General features: G+C 39.4%; 1 protein-coding gene across 1 annotated transcript in view; it reads right to left on the reverse strand.

Annotated features, from left to right (window-relative positions):
- LOC137997057 (dynein axonemal heavy chain 5-like) overlaps positions 1-20000 on the reverse strand; it is a 102768-nt gene that overhangs the window by 67804 nt on the left and 14964 nt on the right. The window contains exons 10-31 of the mRNA XM_068842791.1: positions 19785-19891; positions 19032-19105; positions 16977-17065; positions 16406-16482; positions 15290-15383; positions 14913-15011; positions 14078-14259; positions 13275-13394; positions 11983-12094; positions 11744-11833; positions 9325-9420; positions 7656-7756; positions 7083-7155; positions 6436-6525; positions 5548-5613; positions 4829-4918; positions 3973-4050; positions 3500-3561; positions 2899-3050; positions 1884-1936; positions 1419-1573; positions 1-195 (exon numbers count right to left, since the gene is read on the reverse strand). The exon at positions 1-195 is cut by the window's left edge and continues 139 nt beyond it. Coding sequence (XP_068698892.1) covers positions 1-195; positions 1419-1573; positions 1884-1936; positions 2899-3050; positions 3500-3561; positions 3973-4050; positions 4829-4918; positions 5548-5613; positions 6436-6525; positions 7083-7155; positions 7656-7756; positions 9325-9420; positions 11744-11833; positions 11983-12094; positions 13275-13394; positions 14078-14259; positions 14913-15011; positions 15290-15383; positions 16406-16482; positions 16977-17065; positions 19032-19105; positions 19785-19891 — 2255 coding nt within the window. The remainder of the gene's footprint in view (positions 196-1418; positions 1574-1883; positions 1937-2898; positions 3051-3499; positions 3562-3972; positions 4051-4828; positions 4919-5547; positions 5614-6435; positions 6526-7082; positions 7156-7655; positions 7757-9324; positions 9421-11743; positions 11834-11982; positions 12095-13274; positions 13395-14077; positions 14260-14912; positions 15012-15289; positions 15384-16405; positions 16483-16976; positions 17066-19031; positions 19106-19784; positions 19892-20000) is intronic.

A 20000-nucleotide genomic window follows, 5' to 3' on the forward strand; every position in this document is an offset into this window, starting at 1 on the left:
AAGATGAACAAGGCCCAGTAAGAACAAGGCATGCACTCCCAACATCTGTTTCCTTTGTTGTTCTTTGCTAGCTTAGACTCCGGATACAAACATGGGTAGTTTTCTTTATCAAGGCCCGTTAATTCTGGTGGACTTAAGTTGTCCTTTAGGGTTTGCAGGAGGATCTTCACAGATGATTCTACCAAGTGATTAAGCCTGGAAAAAAAACAGAGAACATGTACATGCTTGGCGCAGTGGTAGAAAAACCCGCGATCGATTTGATCGCGAAAGTTTGTTGGTTTTTCGCCCTGCCCGGAGAGGTTAACTTTTGGTATCCTCGTTTACGCATGTACCCTAAAAAAACCGTTCGTGACCTCACCTATCAATTTTGTTTCTTCCTTGTCTAATTTTCGTACAAAAATTGCGGCAAGTATACTTTTTAACTTATCAAAGGATACGAGATCGTCGGACGTGTTAATACAAGCTGATTGGCATTCGTTGAGCTATTGTTATAAGCTTGTTCTGTTAAAGCTCATGCACAAAGCACTTCATATAATATAAATAATATACAGTTAGTCATAGTTTATTAATAATTTAACTTTAGATAGTTTGATTTTGTTACTTTGTTATGCATATATTTTGTTCTTAGGTTTAGTATTTATGCACGACCCTATAAGCTGCATAGCTTTTATTATCATCCTGCTAAAATAAAGGCTGTCTGTCTCTGTCTGTCTGTCTGTCTGTCTGTCTGTCTGTCTGTCTGTCTGTCAGTCTGTCTGTAGCAATACCATGTGGTTGCGGGGTGCATGATTAGATGCAAACATATATAGATTAGTTAAGCTTATCAATTCAATCCTCTTAAGCTTTTGTCGTTCCATTCGATGTTTACCAAGACAACTAATAGTATTTTCAACGTGAGATTTCAACTCATGGCGATCACTAAAGTTCACACACAGTGTAGTTAGCATTGGTTTTTTTCTTTTTGTATATCAAAGAGAGCTACCTACAGCCGTTTAATGGGAAATGGGAATTGGCGAAAAGAAACGTTGAATTAAGGGAGGCGGATATTTACTTTCTGGCCGCAATTGGAAAAAATCAAGAATTCACCAGTCATCCCCAGAAATATTTCACGATCTATTCTACAAAAAGGAGCGTGTTCTTTGTTCAAGTGAAACGGAAAATCCCTAATCAAAAGTAATGATTTTAAGTTAAGGTGATCACAATGACTGCAATCATGGGGGCAGTCACACAGACGTTCTAAGAAAACCAGCAATCAGATTTCAACCCGTCAGGGATCTCTAAATTGCGAATTCATAGTACATCCCAAGAATGTATGGAAAAGAATGGATATTTAGTGAAACACCTCAACTACAAATTATGTCTTAAATATGAAGTTGGAATGATCATTCCAATCGAGGGAGAAACTTTAATCAACGCACCTGGACAAAGACTCAGCAGACACCTGGCATGTTCTTTCCGTCACGTTCACAAATTCTTCTACACAGACAGCTTCATCCTCTGGTAAATCACACAGTCGAGTAAGCTCTATGCCTTCAAGAGTAGCTTCTATCCTACAATCCAGTATGTCTTTGACCTGTAAAGTATCAATCAGCTTATGTGAGCACAGGTTAATGTTTCTGATCAATCATACCAAAATCAACTGTGGCAAAGATGTAGATGAACTCAAGGTGACGAAACACTTCACAAAAAGGCGTATGCCAAGTTCATTGTCCGTACGAACAGTCTCTGGCCTTTTATACCGAGAGTGTGGAACTGTATAGGTTCCGTTTAATGTGATGTAAACTGCAAACCGTACGCTGAACAGGGTTTTATCCACCGTCACTACTAGACAAACCGCAAAAAACCAAAAGGAATTCCAACTGTCAGTCAATCGTATAACTTACCTCCTTTGTCAGCCTTTCAAGCCCTTTAACAGATTTTTGAATACTGTTTATATCTGCCAAGAATAAAACAAAAGCAATTCAGATTTGGTAAGTGTATGACAGGATTGCAATGGAAAAGATGAGTTTAACTTATTTCTTCCTGCAAGGATTACAATGTTTTCGGGCGTAAATCCTGCGCGAGTTGCTTGGAGGAAAATAGTTAACAACTATTCACCGAAGGGGAGGTGGCTAGCGGTGGATATTTACCGAGCCGCGAAGCGGCGAGGTAAATATCCAACGCTAGCCACCGACACTGAGGTGAATAGTTGTTTTAGTATATAGTAAAACAGTGAGATAATATACAGCACAAAAAATTAATTTGGATGTTTTCTTCACTTTTCACGGATGCAAATCGGGACGCCATTTTTTCCCGAGTTGCTCGGAGGTAAATAGCACAGGATATTCGGAGTTTGACGAGCCAATCAGCGCGCGAGTTCAACGCTATCCACTGTTTTAGTATATACTAACAAAGGATATTATTATTTGATCTGTTTTGTCATGGCGGAGCTCAGCTCAGGAATATGCATAATAAAACAATTATTGAATCCGGTTTTGGCATGTTAGCGATAATTATCAAGGCCTCAGTTTGTGTTATCCGCCTCAGCCTTCGGCTTCAGCAGATAACACAAACTTTGGCCTTGATAATTATCGCTAACATGCTCAACCTCATCCAATAATTGTTAATTCATAGTTTGAGCAGCCAGTCAGAGCGGGCCTTCAACAAACCAAGATGGCGTTAGCCTTGTTCGCCATCTTAGGAAAAGGACTCCACTTCGTCTGCGTTCTTATCAAGTGTGAACATGGTTTCCAAGTGTACTTGCACTTTGGGTTATTGTTAGCCTCGCGCGTATGAACCAAGTTTAATAACGGTCCCTCACCACACACCTGTATCGCTTGCCTCCGTTGCTTCGTTCGAAAACAATTCGTTCTCATTTAACACTGTAAAAAGACTTAAAACGTCTTTACGAATACTTACAAGAATGCACATTTAGCGATGTCCAGTTTAACATGGTAAGACCAGGCTTTATTGTCTCATCCACACGGTTTGTGAAAGGCTTCATAAGGGGAAGGACATTCTCAGGTATCCCTGAGACAACGTCATCATATTCTTTCAAAACTTCTTGCAACCTAAAGAAAGAAAATAAGTCAACGAGGAAGCGATCATCAAAAAACGCGCTTTTGTAGCTGTCACAAAAGAGTGTTCGACACAAATACTCTTAATTATGTCTGTTTGCAACTGCGTACTTTCATTTTTCCTGAGCAAAGTGAAATATTTTCTGAAATATTCCTTTGCTGACGCTGACAGATAGAAAGAATCTATCATGGATTCACTTGTTGCTAGATCCAAGGATTTGCAAAGGCGGTAACAGTAATTTGACGAAAATAGAATGAAAATTATAAATACTAAGGCTTCACTCGTTAAAACGAGGCTCGTGTGAACTCAGAAATTGCCTTCATTTTGTTCCTCAGTAATGTTGTTATACCTTTCTCGCTTTATTCGTAACCTTAGAGCTCTTTTCAAAAGGGAGCCATGCGCTCAATATTAAATACCAAGGTCTTACCAAGGTTTTACCAACCTGTTATTACAAGTCTTGAATTGCTCCTCTTTCATGCACATTACTTGTGCCGCCTTTGGAATCTACAAAAGCATGAACAAACCAATAAATACCCAAAGAAGCCCCTCGGGTCAAAATTATCTTCTTCAGCATAAATATAGTAGACCAGCGTATTACAACAGGAAAGGGCGTGGGCTAAGTTCCGGGCAGTCAAAAAAGAAAGGATCTTAAACTAAACGGAAATTAAGATTATGCTTGCTGGCTCTGTACTCAATATCCGCTAAAGTTTGAGATATCGCCTTTTTGTGCGATACTGTTAAACCGTTGGCTTTCAAGAGTTTTGGAGTTTGGAGCAAAAGTTGAGTACTTCTATATGACTAAGGTAAAAGCACGTACGAGGGGCGGACGCACAAAAAATACTTGAGCAATCGCACAATCGGCACATAGAAAACAATATTTAAAAGGTTACAAAACATGGTACACCTTGACCTCACCTCAAGGCTTAGCCTTTGCATGCATTTTGCTTCTTGAATTAACTCGAGAATTTGGGGATCGAAGTTCACGAAGAGTTTCTAACAATTAAGAAAAAGAGAGCAGATCATAAGTACAATAACTTGAGCGCATGAAGACCTGGTATTAACGACTTTCACGATGACAATTCCGACAGTCAGGTAACATTACATTCTTTCGATAACTTTACATAACTGAGTGTGGTGATAAGATTCCCTATATTTTGAGCCTATATTACTCAATCTAGTTGAACAAGTTGGGTCAGTTTCATACAGATATGTTCAGAAAAAGCACTTACTGTAATAAGATACACGACGGTTTTGATAAGCGCCACAAAGTGGTAGCATGCAAATGCATACACTAAAGGGACACTTCGTGTTGAATAGGGACTTAAGATCTACGACTGTGAAGTCGACGAAAACGTCACCTCAAAATACAACTTTGCACTATCGTACGTTTCTCGCGGGTAGGCCATCTCGTTCGCGTCCGTGCAACGTGGGCAAAGTATACTAAGAATAAAACTCCACGAGCGGTTCCAGAGATTCACATTTGTGCGCTCGCGTTATCGAGCCTCAAATTTGGTGATTTCACGTCGCTGTTGAGCAGAGTACCGCAAAAATAGGTGCTAAAATGCGTGCAGCACGATGATATTTCCTCTTTTAAACAATAATATTCTTGTTTTGTGGTCTTTAAAATTGACGACCGCGTCGTAGATCTTAAAGTCCCTGATATCAAAATTAGGCGTGCATCTAATCACGTGCATTTCTGAACATACAGGTCAGCGGTTTCAAAGTCACCCAACAATTCAGTAAAATGTAGAGTTTTGAAGGAACTATTTACCTTGGTTTCTGGGTGCCTAACCAAAAGTGAAGCATGCAACCCACTTTTAGCAGCCTCCACTGCTCGGAACCATCCACGATGATAAAGTAGCTAGCAACAGAAAGGAAAAAAATATACGAAAAAAGGCCATGAATTGCAACAAATGTCAACCAATAGCAAACTGCATGCCATTAGGAATTCAAAGTAATCCTCAGCAGCATAACGCTAATAATAGCGGAACATGCCTTAAGTAAAAAGATAACAAGGAAACAGGAAAGTCAGTCGGTATATTTCTTTCAGCTCTGAACCCGGTGTCATTAAGAACGGAAGGTGCACCAACGTACCACTTAAAGGCCTGTCTATACATGACATACACATGCTGAACAGTTCATTGTACATTATGCAAGAACAAATGTGTAAACATTTTGTTTCATACTTATAGTTGCTGGGGCTTTGAGCAGTTCACCGCCAAGGCTGCTTGAGGCCTGTGCAACAGATATTTTAGGAAAGCGGCATTTATACATTTAAGTAAAATGAGGTGCATTTTCTACCCACTCCATACATCAGTGCTGCACGATACAGGTGGTGTACGCCATGTCGAAGTCAATGGGGATCGCCGTGGGCACCTTTAGTTCAATTCCAACTTCCACTCAATACAAATTACCTAAACTCAATACTTAAGCGCTATCAAACAAAGAACATTTCCATGCAATTTCGACAATCTTGAAATCACCATGTACCTCAAATTCTACAAGCACGGCTGCCATTTTGTTATAAATGCGAATGATCCTCTTGGCATCTTCTCCCTATAAGTAATGTGAAGCAAACCCCTGAGTCTTGATCAGATCATTACGAACAGTACCTAGCCACTTTTAAAGGGGCACTGCCATGCTAAACTTGCTGTTTTTAGGTCAAAACTGGGTAAAAATCTAAATCTTAGTAATTTAGCTCACACATACAACACTCCTGACAACCCACTAAGAAGATACGAAATGTATTTATGGAACGAAGAGGTATTCGGATTTAATTTTTGGCGACTTTCTGAAGACATCGTCTCCAAACGTGAAAAAACTCTCTCCAGTTTTTTCAAGTTTCAATCCATTTACATCCTCTCCATCCTCGGGTGCAAACAACAAAGATTAGCTTCAATAAACTTCAATGGTTATTGGCAACAAAAATACAGCATTATTTTTTGGTCTTCATTGATGCAAAGACGTCTTTCAGTGTTTTGAAGTTGGACTAAAATAGCGTGACACTGCCCTTTAAACTGGGTTGAAAAAGGAGGCAAAAAGCGTTGTCTCATTAGTGTTAGGATCAAGTGTGATTCAATACAACGATATAGCGCAATCTACTTAAGCCACCCTTCTTTATTTATTATTGGGTTTGCTCTGAAAAATTACACCGCTCACGAAAAAAAAAATTATGGGTTTGGATCACAGTGACTAGTAAGCGTCAAAAAACATCATTACGCATGATCCTTATAAGACCCCGACAAAGAAATTATTTCGACCAAGGTAACACCCACATAGCTAATTCGCGTCGGGTTTTGACGTTGTTAAACTTTCCGCTGACCAAAGCGCCTTAGTAACCTAGTGTGAGCAAGTCTTGATTTCATCATTTCTACTTACTTTTAAAATTTCTGGATACATCTTGAACACCTTCATTGGTTCATGTATCCTTCTAAAAAGTTGTCGAGCCCATGTTATTTTACCAGCCACCTACGACAAAAACATTGATCGGATCAACGGTAAGACTTCGAGATTTATTCTAAGATATAGGACACAAGGACCCTTACAAGGTATCTAACACCACAACTAACACGACAGTCATGTTATTCGCTGGCAGCCGACTTTGATTAGGAGGAAAACCCTTGGGTTAGGTTGAAAATAGACTGAAGCTCATCCTGCCTACGACCGCAGAGGTGGGAAGAGCGCGCCCTACATGAGGCATTCTCAGGAGGCCATCTATCCATACATTAATTCATTCCAACAAGACTTAACTCCGGTGGGAAACGGGAACACGAGTACCGGTGTTTTCAAATATGCCATGTGACTCGCCCTGTTGTTGCAACAACAGGACTAACATGCTGCAACTGCGGACGACCTTTGTTGGTCACAAACTGGCCTCGTAGCCTCAAGCGCCTCTGTGGAACCTGGCACTCCAGTCATCATCGAATATCGATGGACGACCGACGAAAAAGAAGAACATTTCACTCTTCAGGTGATTTGATGTATTGTTTTGGGAATGTAATGTATAACTCTTAGACCAGCCTCACCGGTGGAAGATTGCGCAAAATGGGTGGGTCATTCTTCTGTTTCTGGTACAGTTTTCTGCAAGTCTCAAGGTCCCTATCAGAAGGATACAAACGTGAATTACAGTAAAAAGATGCATCCAATTCTCGCCACTAAACTTGGATTGAACTGAAGAGGAAACAGAGAGGGGAAACAAATGGAAATGGCTGGGAATTGGTTTTTGAGACGGAAGCATCAGGGTGATTAGTAAGGTATATTGTTGTTGTTGTTGTTGTTGTTGTTTAAGTTTTCGGTCAACCGGAAAGTTCCCGGCAGAAAAACAAAGCCAAAGTAAAAATAACTTTCTCGAATCGCAACCGATGCAGTCAGTTGATTGGAGGGGAATGAGAGCACAAATTTTCCAGAGACGCGGGAAAACTAACGCAAGCATGCCGCAACTGCTGTACATTTGCCCCAGATTGGTTGGCAAAATGGCGCGAGATTTTAGGGTAACGACCACGCCAGTATTTCAAAACCAAATCATGCAACCACGCAGTTCCTTTCGACATAAGATTGAAAAAAAAAAAACTCTAAAAGAGATTTTGAAGTATATGTACCTTCCATACTGAAACAGAATCCTTTGATACTTGTCATGGAGATACAGCTGAACTCCAGCTATGTTCTCAAACTTTTGTAGCAATTCTAGAGCCCTGAGGGTCTGGATAAAAATTTAAAATATGAGATTGACGACCACTTATACTCTTGGCAAAAAGTAATTAGGCTAGCATGCTAATGAGTACCAACTTAAGAACAAAAGAGATTAGTGCATCAAGTAAAAATGGGTGAAAAGCTGAAAGTACTACAAGCAAATTTTCAACGTCAAGCACTTTGCAATTAAAATGTCACAAACGTAGTTTCACGATTTAACCTTCAGCCCTAATCCTAAACCTCTTTAGGCTTAATGTGTCATAAAACATAGCTCACGTGCCACGCACGTTGGGCTCGCGTATCTCGCTGGCTCGCAATTTGTACATGCCGTTCGCCGGACGTGAAAAACTGGTTGCGAAGTCAAAAGAGCAATTTTAAACGTGAGCAACTCCTAACTGATTTTCTGCGTTTGTCTAGGCCTTGCTCTGCACGTGAGATACTGTATACGGTTGTCTAAAAAGTTGCAGACCCGAAAAACGGGTGAAGGGCGGTTTTCGCGCGAACAGTTATAGATGTATATGGACCAATGCTTTAATGGAAGTCCAAATTTAAAGTATTCTTTATAAGTATATACCACACATTGTGAATAGTGCTCTCCGCCCGCGCGGATTGGCTAACTCGGAGATGATTATCTAAGTACTATTCACCCCCATTTAGGTGAATAATTGTTAATTATTTCGTTATCACTGTTTACAGAACATCTTTACGATGACACTTATTAACCCAACCAATCTCAAATCCTGTCATCCTTTCTTGACCTTTCGCAGGTTAAACTTACAAATTAATGTCCTAGAACACTTTTGGTCATTACTGGCTGACAATTTCTCAAAGTAGATATGAACTTACTAAGGCCTCAAAGAAAGAAAACTGGCAAAAGGAAATTCGATTCTTGTTGAATTTATTTGATGTTCCTAACGTTGAAAACCTAATCTTATTTTAAAGATTTCAAATAAAATCCAGAAAGACTTGTCCTTCACAATCTGCGAGGCATAGATGCGAGGCAAAGTGATAGCTTCATTACACTTTGAAGAGACCCTCTCTTTAGAAAGATTGGCACTACACAAGGTATCACGTAACAGCAATGTTATGGTACCAAATGAAACACCGATAATTGCTGAACCAGATGTGGTCATAATAGCAACGTAATAAGTTACCCTGGCAACGGGAAAGGTACCATAACATTGCTTATATGTGATACAGCGTTGTAGTGCCAAACCTCCTAATATTAAAGAAAAACAGTTACTTGAAAGCTTTGAAGCTGGCTTGAGCCATCTTTAACTTGAGTTAAATTAAGTCTGAAGTACAGAGTAAGCCCAAAGAAAGATTGGGGTTACGTTACGGAAGTAGTCCATAAGATGTTATGCATAACTATTTGTTATACTTCACCTTCTTGGATATTGACAATGTTGAATTCCTTGTCTACTGAATGAAAACAAACAAACTATATCCCACTGTTCATTTTACATCATTTGCCCGTTCGTTGATAGGTAAATCGCTAACAGTTCTTTATTTTATAGATTTCTCATCTCATCTCTGGGCTTCATTTTATAAGAAATAACTGATCGGAACAGAACTTACTGAGAGTGGTTTTTCAAACCAAGAGTCAACAAATAATTGCAGCTGCTGTTTCAGGCCGTCGATGCTTTGCTTAAACTCCTCATAGTCACTGTCGAACTGCAAAAGATATCACGAAGAAGAAAGAATCGTATGAAGGATTGCGTCAAAGAAAGAAAAATCACGTTTTCGCTCTTTTCAAGACAACTAATTGCCTTTTCGTGAGAAGTACATGTAAGGTTGTTTGCTTGCCTAATGCTTCTCAAGGCAATGTGACGAAGGGGGATCCTCCCTTACATCGTAACAAAACATAGCCTCTTCCAGGCTCTGAGATAGTAGGGAAAGCGCAAATATGAGAAAACGAGTGTGGATCCCGCGCGTGTCTTGTTTTGGCGTCCCCTTTCTGCTCGTGCCGACCCTACTATCCGAGAGCCTGGAACAGGCTAAACATAACACAATGAAACGTATAAAAATAGATCAATTGGCCAATATCAAAAATATTATAATACTCCCTCCAAAATTTTGCTTAAGGTGATTCCCTTGAAAATGACGTACTATCCAGATTTTTGTCAAACCTAGCACAATTGATATTCATGCACAGGACATTCAAAAAATGTAATTAAATGATGGGGTCACCGTGCTTGTTTACGCGCTGTATGCCCTTTATTTCCAGCGTTCTTTTACCGAATTACGCGCGAGAAGCGTTCGAAACTTAATCAACCGGAAAAATTGTTGTTGTATAGGTAAAGCAACTGAATATTACTGAAAACTTGTTTGTCCTGGCTAAAATCTTTAGTAAAGTGATTTCAAACTGCTCAATCTTGCATAGCAATGCAAGCAAATTGGACCGCTTCATCATCACCTCAAACTCATATATAAATACTGCAACTTCTACTATCCAATTTTTTTTCTCCTTAAATGTTTTCCGTGTACCCTCTACGAGTACATAACATCATTAAAAATGGGGGCTCACCGTGCTCATTCAGGAGAAAATAGCGATTCCTTGATAGATTAAAGTGCCCATAACCTAATTTTTCTCACTTAGCCATCTGAATCTACACATATCTCATAGACGTTTCGCGGAAAAAAAAAATTGCGATTTTCCAAAAACGCGAATTAAAAATGAAATTAGAAAACGATCAAATTTGCCGCCATTTTGGCTCACCATTCGCCTTAGTCTTCTATCGATTCTTCCCGGTCACAATACTGCTGTAACGTAGATTAAGGAACGCGTGACTTCAAGTGAAAAAGGAATAGCGATATAAACAGTATAGTAAGGAATAATTCCCTTGAAAATGCCTAAAAGATGCGTAACCACTCGATGTAACAACACAGCTGATCCTAAAAAAAGAATAAGTATACGTAGGAATCCTTCGACTCGCAAAACGCAATACCTCAAAAAAGAAGGAAAAACGGCTGCAGATTTTGTCTTGGTAAAAAGAAGCCCGGTAAAACTTCTTCACTGTGCTAGATTCACTTCAAAGAGTATGACTTTCAGTATTGTATGGACAGCAAAACGAAAAGATCGTTGTAGGCGGATGAGATTCGCTTACAGGAACAGACATATGCGTTGACTTTAATTCCCTCGCGAGACCTTCCTTATCCTCTTGTTCTTTTCTGTAATTTAACAGCCATTCTTCGTCTGCTAATGGTTCTTCCACGTAGGGTTCCGTGTAGTTCTGGGTTTCAGTGCTAGCGCTGGCTGACTCGTCGAGACCGGCAACTACTAGCCTCAGATTCTTTTTTTTAAATCGCCAGTTTATTCACTTCCAGATTCAGAGGCACTTTCCTTGATGATAAATATAGGCATGATTGATTTTTTTTTGACTGAAAAATACCAAAAACGATCGCTGAGCGATACCTTGGGGTTGATTAGTAAGAAAAGATAAGACCCACGCCAACAAGCATTCCTTAATCTACGTCACGGCGAGCCCGTGAAGTCCTAACCAGCGGAAAGGGTGTACCAAATAAAAGTAGGATTGAAAAAATCGTAGAAAATTCGCCCCTCGCTGGAATTGAAAATTCTTTCGCCAAAGTTCATTTTTTAATATGGGCTTTCAAATAGGAAAATAAAACTTTTTAGGTTATGGGCACTTTAAGCTTGGCGTCAACTAAAACCCGCCATTTTATCAATGTGCGCGAGCTAATGCGCGCGCAAATGACGCAAGATATTATGCGCAGTAGGGTTGCGCATTTCAGAACAAGGGAATCACCTTAAGCATTGTTTCCAGTTTCTCTTGGTACCATTGCAGGTCCCAAGAAAAAATAAAAACAATGCTTATGCAAGTTTTTGGAGGGACAAACAAAAGGTATTATGGTATTTGTGATAGTGGCTAACAGAGATTTCACTCAGTAACGAGGGGTCTTTTCCCCGCGCCTGAAGCAACTTAAAAAGGAAAACAATACTCCACTGGATTCACTTTCATGATATGCCTCTTCATACCTCTCCTTTTCTGTGATCGAGCAGATCATAGCCTTTCTTCTTAACACTTGTGACAATTGAATTGTATCGAACAATCATGGTCTCCATTCCCTAAAAAGAATGGAAACGTTCAGTAGATTGGCTTCAGTTTGATGCAATGCCACAAATTAAGATAGAAATAAACATAGATAAATTAAAGATAGAGATTTTTTTTTACATAAAGGATTTGGTTGCAATAATGTAAGCCAAGTAAAACCCACCTCGATTTTAATGTTGTTGAGACCGGCAAGATTTTCCATTGTGTTCAACATGTCATCAATCTTTTCAAGCCGCTTACAGAAGGCGTCAAATTTTCCGAAGATGTAATTCTCACTGAAAGAAATAGTAGCAGCGATTGGCTTTGTGAAGCATTTGTATGACTAGGTTTCATAAAGGAAAAACACTTCTCAATTTCTGTACAATGATTTAATGACATTAGATCACTTGATTACCAGCCGGGAGGTACACGTAGTAAATCAAAACCCACATTTTCCACTTTAGACATTTTCTCACTCTGCTTAGCGTCGATAACCACGTGCTGTTCAGGATGGGAGGCCGCGATCCTTCGCCAAAGACATAGCACCTTTTTTTACAGGGAGCACTTTTTTTTTAGAGGGACAGGACCCTAGGGGACTAAACCAAAGCAAGCTGCGAATACGGAGTCTTCATTCTGTTCAATGGACCCAAGGCCCCTTTCCCCTCCCTTCCCCCTCAAGGGCCACTTATGTCCAGGATTGCAAGTAATGAGATGCACGCTAAAAGTGAAGCAGGAGGTTTGTTTACAGTTATTTTAGATTAAGGTTATCAAAACAATTTATGTTTCCTTTAAGAAGAAATTTTGGGGGACACTTGCTAACGTTTCTTATGGCCAACATTTCCGGACAAAAATTGAAGGTAAGGAAAATTTTATTGACATTTGCTAAAATCGGCTGTGCATCTTATTTCTAACAATCCTGTATCATAGACAATATCTGTCAGGGACGTCGTCCTCGTAACAGGAACGAGGTCCTCTACTCTTTTTTCTGAAAGGACGTGACGTGGCCTAATACATGTAGGGCGAATAGATTGGGTGGCACTAGAGATCAACGACTCGGTGATTTGCATTCCTGAAATTTATGTCGGAAAGAATTACAGAAAAGTCCTTCGCAAAGTTTTATAAAGTGCGTTTCAATATTACAAATGCTGCATCCTAATTTCACCATCAGTACCACTAGATCTCCAAATAGAGTGGTTTGTCGTAAAACCAAAACCAAAGTAATTACTTTGGCCAACCAAAAAGGACGCAGACAATCCTTTAAACCAATCAAAACTCAAAGTAATTACACGTAACCGACACAAAGCGCGGGAAAATGTGCACACGCGAGCCACGATTGGTTTTGGTTTCTCTTCTGATTGGTTGAAAAAGTGGCGCGAGAAATTTCAACCAATCACTGAGTGAAGTAATGCAAAAAGCAAAGCAATTCGCTAATTACTTTCGACACTCAATTAAAAGCGCTCTAGTACATTGCTTTACCTGAATTCAAACTGTCGCTCGCTAGGATTCTCTCGCAGCTTCTGCTTTGTTCGATGAAAGCATTTCTGGTATTCTTCATTGAGTCGGATACACTCATTCAGTCTTCCAGACAACACCTCCCTAATATAAAAACACATTGAGAGGCAAAGAATACAAAAACTGCTGGCGTAACAGTTTGTCGTTTAAATCTACTTGTAACGCTTTTAAGATTTCAAGAGTCTACAGTTGAGAGCTCAGAAAACAAATTTGACTAAAATATGCAGTGTCATTTCGCATTTCAAAGAATGCGTTATTCAGCTTTGTTTTTCGTACAATATTCCCTTACTATCCATTACTCAAACTAATCTGCTAAACGTTCAGCTGTGAAGCCACAAAGTATAAAACCCCGTTTCACATACTCTGTGTGACTTCAGTATCGGTTTGAATTCATGACATCTTTCCCCGTTCCTGTACAGGTTTTTGCCTGGACTGCATACGCCAGCCAAGCTTCCTCCAGAACATGACCAAAACAAGCAGATCACGTGGTCCGTTACTACCCGCCAACCAGGTATCGGCTCTGAGCTAGTAAATCGCTGGAGAAGCGTGTATGAGGTTGTTGGTTTAAATGTTCGAATAATTGAAGTGTAAGGACTTGAGCGGATTCTGAAGAGAAGTATCTATAGTTTCCCTAATTTATTGTAAACTGCTTACCAAGTAGTATGGCCGACTGAGTCCCGCTAGGTATACGTCCTTCATTTCTCTTCACACAGTAACTAACCGAAATAATGGCGTTACACAGATATTATACATACAAACTTTCTCACCTTGTGTGTTCCCATATTTTGGTTACGTCTCTGTTTATGTAAGCCTTACAAGTCGTTATCATCTGATTTGTGACTTTTACGAACAGGGACGTCATTCTCTCTGAGGTGTTGTAATACTGAGAGATGCTGTGAATCATTCTGATGGCATTCATGAGACTTGGGATGTGTTCAACCATTTCTGTCTGTTGGATAAATCAAGTTTAATAAATGAGTTGTGAAGGAAACCCTGAGTCGGCCTAAGCTTTAGTTCAGTATCAAACTCAAACTGAAAAAAACCCATCACAACACACTAAAAGCTCAACAATGCAACAGGTCATTTCCGAGTGTGGTAAACAGCCTCTTTCTCAAGTCGGTTAACTCACGTTTTCACGTTTCTGAAAGTAGGGACCTTGAGATCAACAACGGAGAAGCCAACGAAATCGTCGTTCAAAATAACAAGTTTGCATTTTCCAAACTTTTTCGTCATTAGTCTAGTTCGTCGAGCCTCTATAAACTACCCCAACTATTCAGGAACTGAAGTGGGAGGAACAATGTTGACACCAGAGCTTGAGATCTTAAGGTCCCTAGTGTTGAATTTAAGACTGCACTATCTTCAACTTTGACTCCCCGTGAAAAAGACGCTCACATGAGTTTATAACCAACCAAAAGATTGAAAATATATGGAGTTATTCTCCACCATTGGTATTAATGTGATTCACTTGAGTGTGGACAATACACGAGTCTGCAGGCCACAGCCATGTATAGAACATTTTACTAAAGATGTACTCATCAATCGTTGCGTCAGGTCTTGACATTTTGAAGCTTAAAAAATAAAATCCTCAAAAAAGAAACATACCGGACAGCTCTTTATCAAAGGTCGAAAGAATTTGTCAAGAGTGTACAAGTACTTCACGTTATCCTTGGCTTCATTAGCAGCGTCTGTTATTCTCTTATCCTGGAAAGAGAATAATGTCCAATGGACCTCTTTAGCTTGTACATTTTGCTTTGCTATTTCAGACCAGGTGATGTTCCCAAGGGAATTTTTCCTAAGCTATGCACACACATGCACGTGCATAAGACGACATTTGAAAGAAACTGTTCCGTAGAGTAACATCATGTTGTCTGAAATTAAAAACAAAACGTACAAGCCAAAGAGGTCCATTATATCCCGTCAATTATTAATTGCAACATTAACACATTTAAAACATGGAACAAAAACACGAGAGCACTAACCAGGTCATTCCAGTGTTTAAGACTTCTTGATTTTGCAGCACGCAAAACTCCAACAGTAGCTTTACAGTGAGGGCTCTTGACCTGGTCTACAAGGCTACCCAAAAAACAGCATAAAATTCTTAAAAGTTTATACAATTTGTTCCAAAATGGTCGCTACAACATTTATGTATTTTACGTAGCTATTCAAATACGCCCTTCGTGCCTGGTTGGAGGGCTCTACATTTGCATACGTACGGAATAATGAAGATATGCAGATGCCATGCAACTCTTTTAATTTTTTTTAATCCTTTAATTTCTTTGGATCAGTATCATCATCGGAGACTCGGGTGCAGTCAGTCGGGACGGGGCCAGAAAATCACGGGAAAAATCGGACTGGGTTAAATAATAAGCCAGTCCCGATTTTGCCCGTGATTTTCTCGCCCCGTGCCAATTGACTGCCCCTTGGTCTCCGAGAATGGATCAGTATAGGGAATAGCTCTACTGTGTTTAGGATTAGGCTTTAATGTTTTGGGCCTAGGTGGTGCACCCATAACTTTCTGATTTCTAGTTTGAATGAATGGTCTGTCATTTGAAGACTAGCGGGAGGAGGAGCTGCCATTAAACTAGGTTCATCTGAAGTAAATAAAAATATTCAAAAGGCAGTCATCTTGGAATAGGGTAAGTGTACACCAGCCTGTACCTGGCAGCAAATTTTTCATTAAGTTCATGGCTCTCTTGTTTAATGATACAGTAGCCATACACACTGAAAGTTATCTGAATGGTACTTCCTCTCTGTGCATTCTAGACACGTACAGAGAAAGGAAAATTGTGTAGGAAAAACTGAACTTGACAAAATTCTTCCAGATATGATTTTTTCCATGAGTTAATTTCAATACAATGTTACCCAAGCCTGAGCTAATTTTCCTAACTTTTCAGTCCGTTTTGTTGTCCCTTCAATTAATTTGAAACAACTCTTTTGACGAGTATAATTTTACAGAGCAAAACGGCTAGGCCAGAAGACAATAAAATTCTTTTTATGTCCTATCATAGAAAAATTTCAGTTGCTTTTGAGAACATCAATAATCTATTTCCCTTTCTTTGAGAACTGTATAAATAAAGATCGGAAAAAAAACATACACGTTAAACTTAGCCATTCTTTCTTTCCAGTGCTCAAGTTCAGCTGTTGGACCAATGTCGTCTGCTTCTTTTCTCATCTATGTAAAGAGAAAAGAATATTTGAAAGAGAGTCTTAAGAAGGGAAGCTGTGGAAAAGACACCTATCTACAGAAGAGTATGTCTTATGAATGAACTCTTTGATGATTTAAGGCAAATCCCGATCATATCAATTAATCATCGTCTGATAAGTCCCTCTAAATACAAAGTCTCGTCCATCTGGAAAGAAGTTAATCTTGTGACTGGGGCGCTAGAATTGCATATGCATTTTCCAGCTTCAAATCCAGCTCTGAATAACAGTCGGATTTTTCTCCGCCATGCCAGTTTCGTAAATGGGCAACCGCTAGCCGAATGCCACTTGGGGTTTTCAGCATGCTACGATTAATATGAATTGTTGTTTTTTGTTGTTGTTGTTTGTTTTTTTTTTGTCAGTCATTGAGGTAAAGTTGTAATTTACACATTTCGATATGAAAAACAATACATCGATGAGTACAATTTAGCAAAATAATAAGAGAGGATACTTATAACATCATACCTGTTCACTTTCAGCCAGAACTTGCTCAATAACTTTGGACCATTGAGCTATGAGGCCCTCAAGCTTGTCTACTATATCAGGGTTATTGGCTAAAACAAAAGTCACAGGCAAGAATTTAAATACAAGACTTAGGAATGTCGTTGAATAGAGCTACTCACTTCATCTACTAGTTACACGTATAACATACCATTGCTAAATAAAAATGTAAACTTTCTCATGAGAGCTTGTTTGCAGGAAAATGAACACTCATAGAACTGGAGATTAACCCTTTTAGTTGCTGAGAGTGAGATTTACAGATTTTACTCTGTCTAATGCCAGACGATTGCACTCGTCAATGGGTGACGCTTCAGGGCTGAATGGGTTAAGATTCTGCCAATTGTGATGAAACCAGGTGAAGGAGAATCTCAACAGAGGGGGACTCTGATTGAAACTGCGCTCCCTGCAGCTATTACAGGTGGGACAAGCTGTTGATGAATGCAATGCCAGCCTGACTCCCCATGACGTAGTACACAGGATATTCCCAGATGGTTACCCATCCGGGAATTAGACCTGAACAAACAGGAACCGGTTTTTCGCTTTGGACAAGTAGTAGACTTGTTGCAACTGAAGAGAAGGATTTAAAAGCTTTTGGTTCTGCAGCTTTCCTTGCGGCCTTTTTAGCGTTTTCTCAACATTGATAGCCGCGGTGCACACGCCATTTTTCGCGCAAACGTTCGGCCAATCGGACATGGGGTGATGCAAGGTTTTTTTGAAGGCTTTTAGTTCTCTCCTTTTTTTTTAAGTCGTTTTTTCTTTTCGGAATAAAACATTTCTTTGGAGTTTTACCGTGCCGTTTGCCATTGATTTATACCGAGGACTTCCGAAAAGCAACAATACATTTAAATCACTTAAGAAGGGACCATTGTGTTATTTTGCAGTTATTTGAGATGTTCCAAAGGAATCTTCAGTTCATAACGAGTTTTGAAACTCAAACAAGGAAAATGAGATTCCTTCGTTGACAAACGAAGCATGAGCAAAAATGGCCCTTTGTCCTATCAGTTCAGTTGTAAACTAGAGGGCCACGCCAACTCTTTTAAAAACTACCTCAATGCAATCCGTTTATATATAATTATCCTTTGTTTGCTCCCTGCTTTAGTTAGTCAGTTTGCTTTTTTTCTGTTTTAGCTTCAATATAATTCTTTTTAATATGTTGTTGTACAGTTTTGAGTGGTTATTCAAATCTGGCGCAATTCATATTTATGGGTCGGATTTTTCGTGCCTTGAAACTACCAAGAAGATTGCACAAAATACATGTAAGCCCGTTAACATGGCTGTAAGGAACACTTATATAAGTGGTAAACGAGAAATGATCGCATACTTTAATGTATCCAAAATGTAGCATGTGGTGCAGGCAAATTTAAGTCAACTGAGAGAAACCGAACCAAAATCCAATGCAGGTACACTTATATAATGTGCCTTGCTTGCAATATCCAGAGGCTGCCGAGGCTAGTTTTCAAGCGTCTGATATACAGCTGATGATGGCGAGAATGGGATGGACTAGCTTGCCTGGCTGGCGGTATTCTAAGCGTGCCCGAACAAAGTTTTTGCAAAACTTTATTCCGCACGTCTAGAATACAGCCAGTCACGCAGGCTAGGGATAACCTCCACTCATTGCGTCTTTAAAGGGAGCCTCCGCTCTCACTCAGGAATAACTTAAATCGGAAAAATCAATAAAATTTTGTTAGAGTGTTTTTCATAAAAAAGTCTGGGAAAGCATATGAAAAAATATTTGGATTGTCTATTTTCACATCCAAATTTCTGTAGCGAGGAATGCCCTTGCTCTATCGTTGCGGCATGAAATGATAGTAACACGTCACTAGCTGTTACTCAAGATGGCATCACCCAGAAAATTTGAAAACAAAAACAAGCGATTATGAAATTTATTCTTTTACACTTTAAGTATTTTTGAAAAAAAAAAAAACAAGTAAATTTGATTTTTAACTTCATTTTCCATGTTTAAAGTTTCGTGTTTTGAGTAGGTGTAAAGACAGTTAAAAAGGATGAATGAATCTTTACCAGCAAGCACATAATCTGAGGGCCTTTTCAGACCATCCAGCAATGGTCCCAAGTCATGATCTCCGAGTTGAACCCTACCAATTAAAAAACAAATCATAGAATAATTTGTGAGGTAAAAATATCCTAGCATGTGGCTATTGAATGCACAATACACGCATTAATAGCCTAAACTTCGTCAACTTTTGCGGGTGAGATAGTTTTCTATCAGCCGGTCAAATTATTACTAATTCCTAAATCAGCAGAACTGTCCGATTGTCAGTCGAACTTATATGCAAGAGCGCGATAACATGCATTTTGGTGAATCTTCACAGAAGCTGCATGGTCTTTATTGACAAGATCTCTTGGTCCAGTTATAGTAGTGATATAAAATACGTGACTATTTTTAACGAAAATCACATCGATTCATGCATGAAGACCATCCAGCCAAAGCTGTTAAAGCTTCTCTTGGCGTCTGATTGCATGTACTTTTCGATCCCTTGCTTTAAGCCTCTGACTTCTCAATGAAAACGCTGTTTCGCTAGCTTGGTGAATCAAGGGCCTCTTAAGTGCTGCTCTGACTGTGTGCACTCCAGGTGATTCAAGATACATTCAGCCAAAACATAACGGCGGCTCAAGTTGTTTAAGCCCCATCGATGCAAATCCAATTTAACTTCTATGACACCTGCATGTGATCTTCCGTCATTCACCTTCTCAATGTAAACAGATCCTATCCATAAACGGACCACCTTCATTGCATTATAAAGTAAAGCTCACCTTCCCTTCATGCTGCTTCTTGCCCCACCAAGAATTCCAACAAAACTGTTCAAAGATTCGAGAAATTCTTGCACTTGACCGGAATTACTTGGAAGCTCACCCCAATTCTGAAGGAAATAATAAAGAAAAGCACAAGTGATAAATAATAATAATAATAATAATAATAATAATAATAATAATAATAATAATAATAATAATAATAGAATAGAGCGGTTT

The sequence above is a fragment of the Montipora foliosa genome, chromosome 3, assembly GCF_036669935.1.
Source record: "Montipora foliosa isolate CH-2021 chromosome 3, ASM3666993v2, whole genome shotgun sequence".
Taxonomy (NCBI): domain Eukaryota; kingdom Metazoa; phylum Cnidaria; class Anthozoa; order Scleractinia; family Acroporidae; genus Montipora; species Montipora foliosa.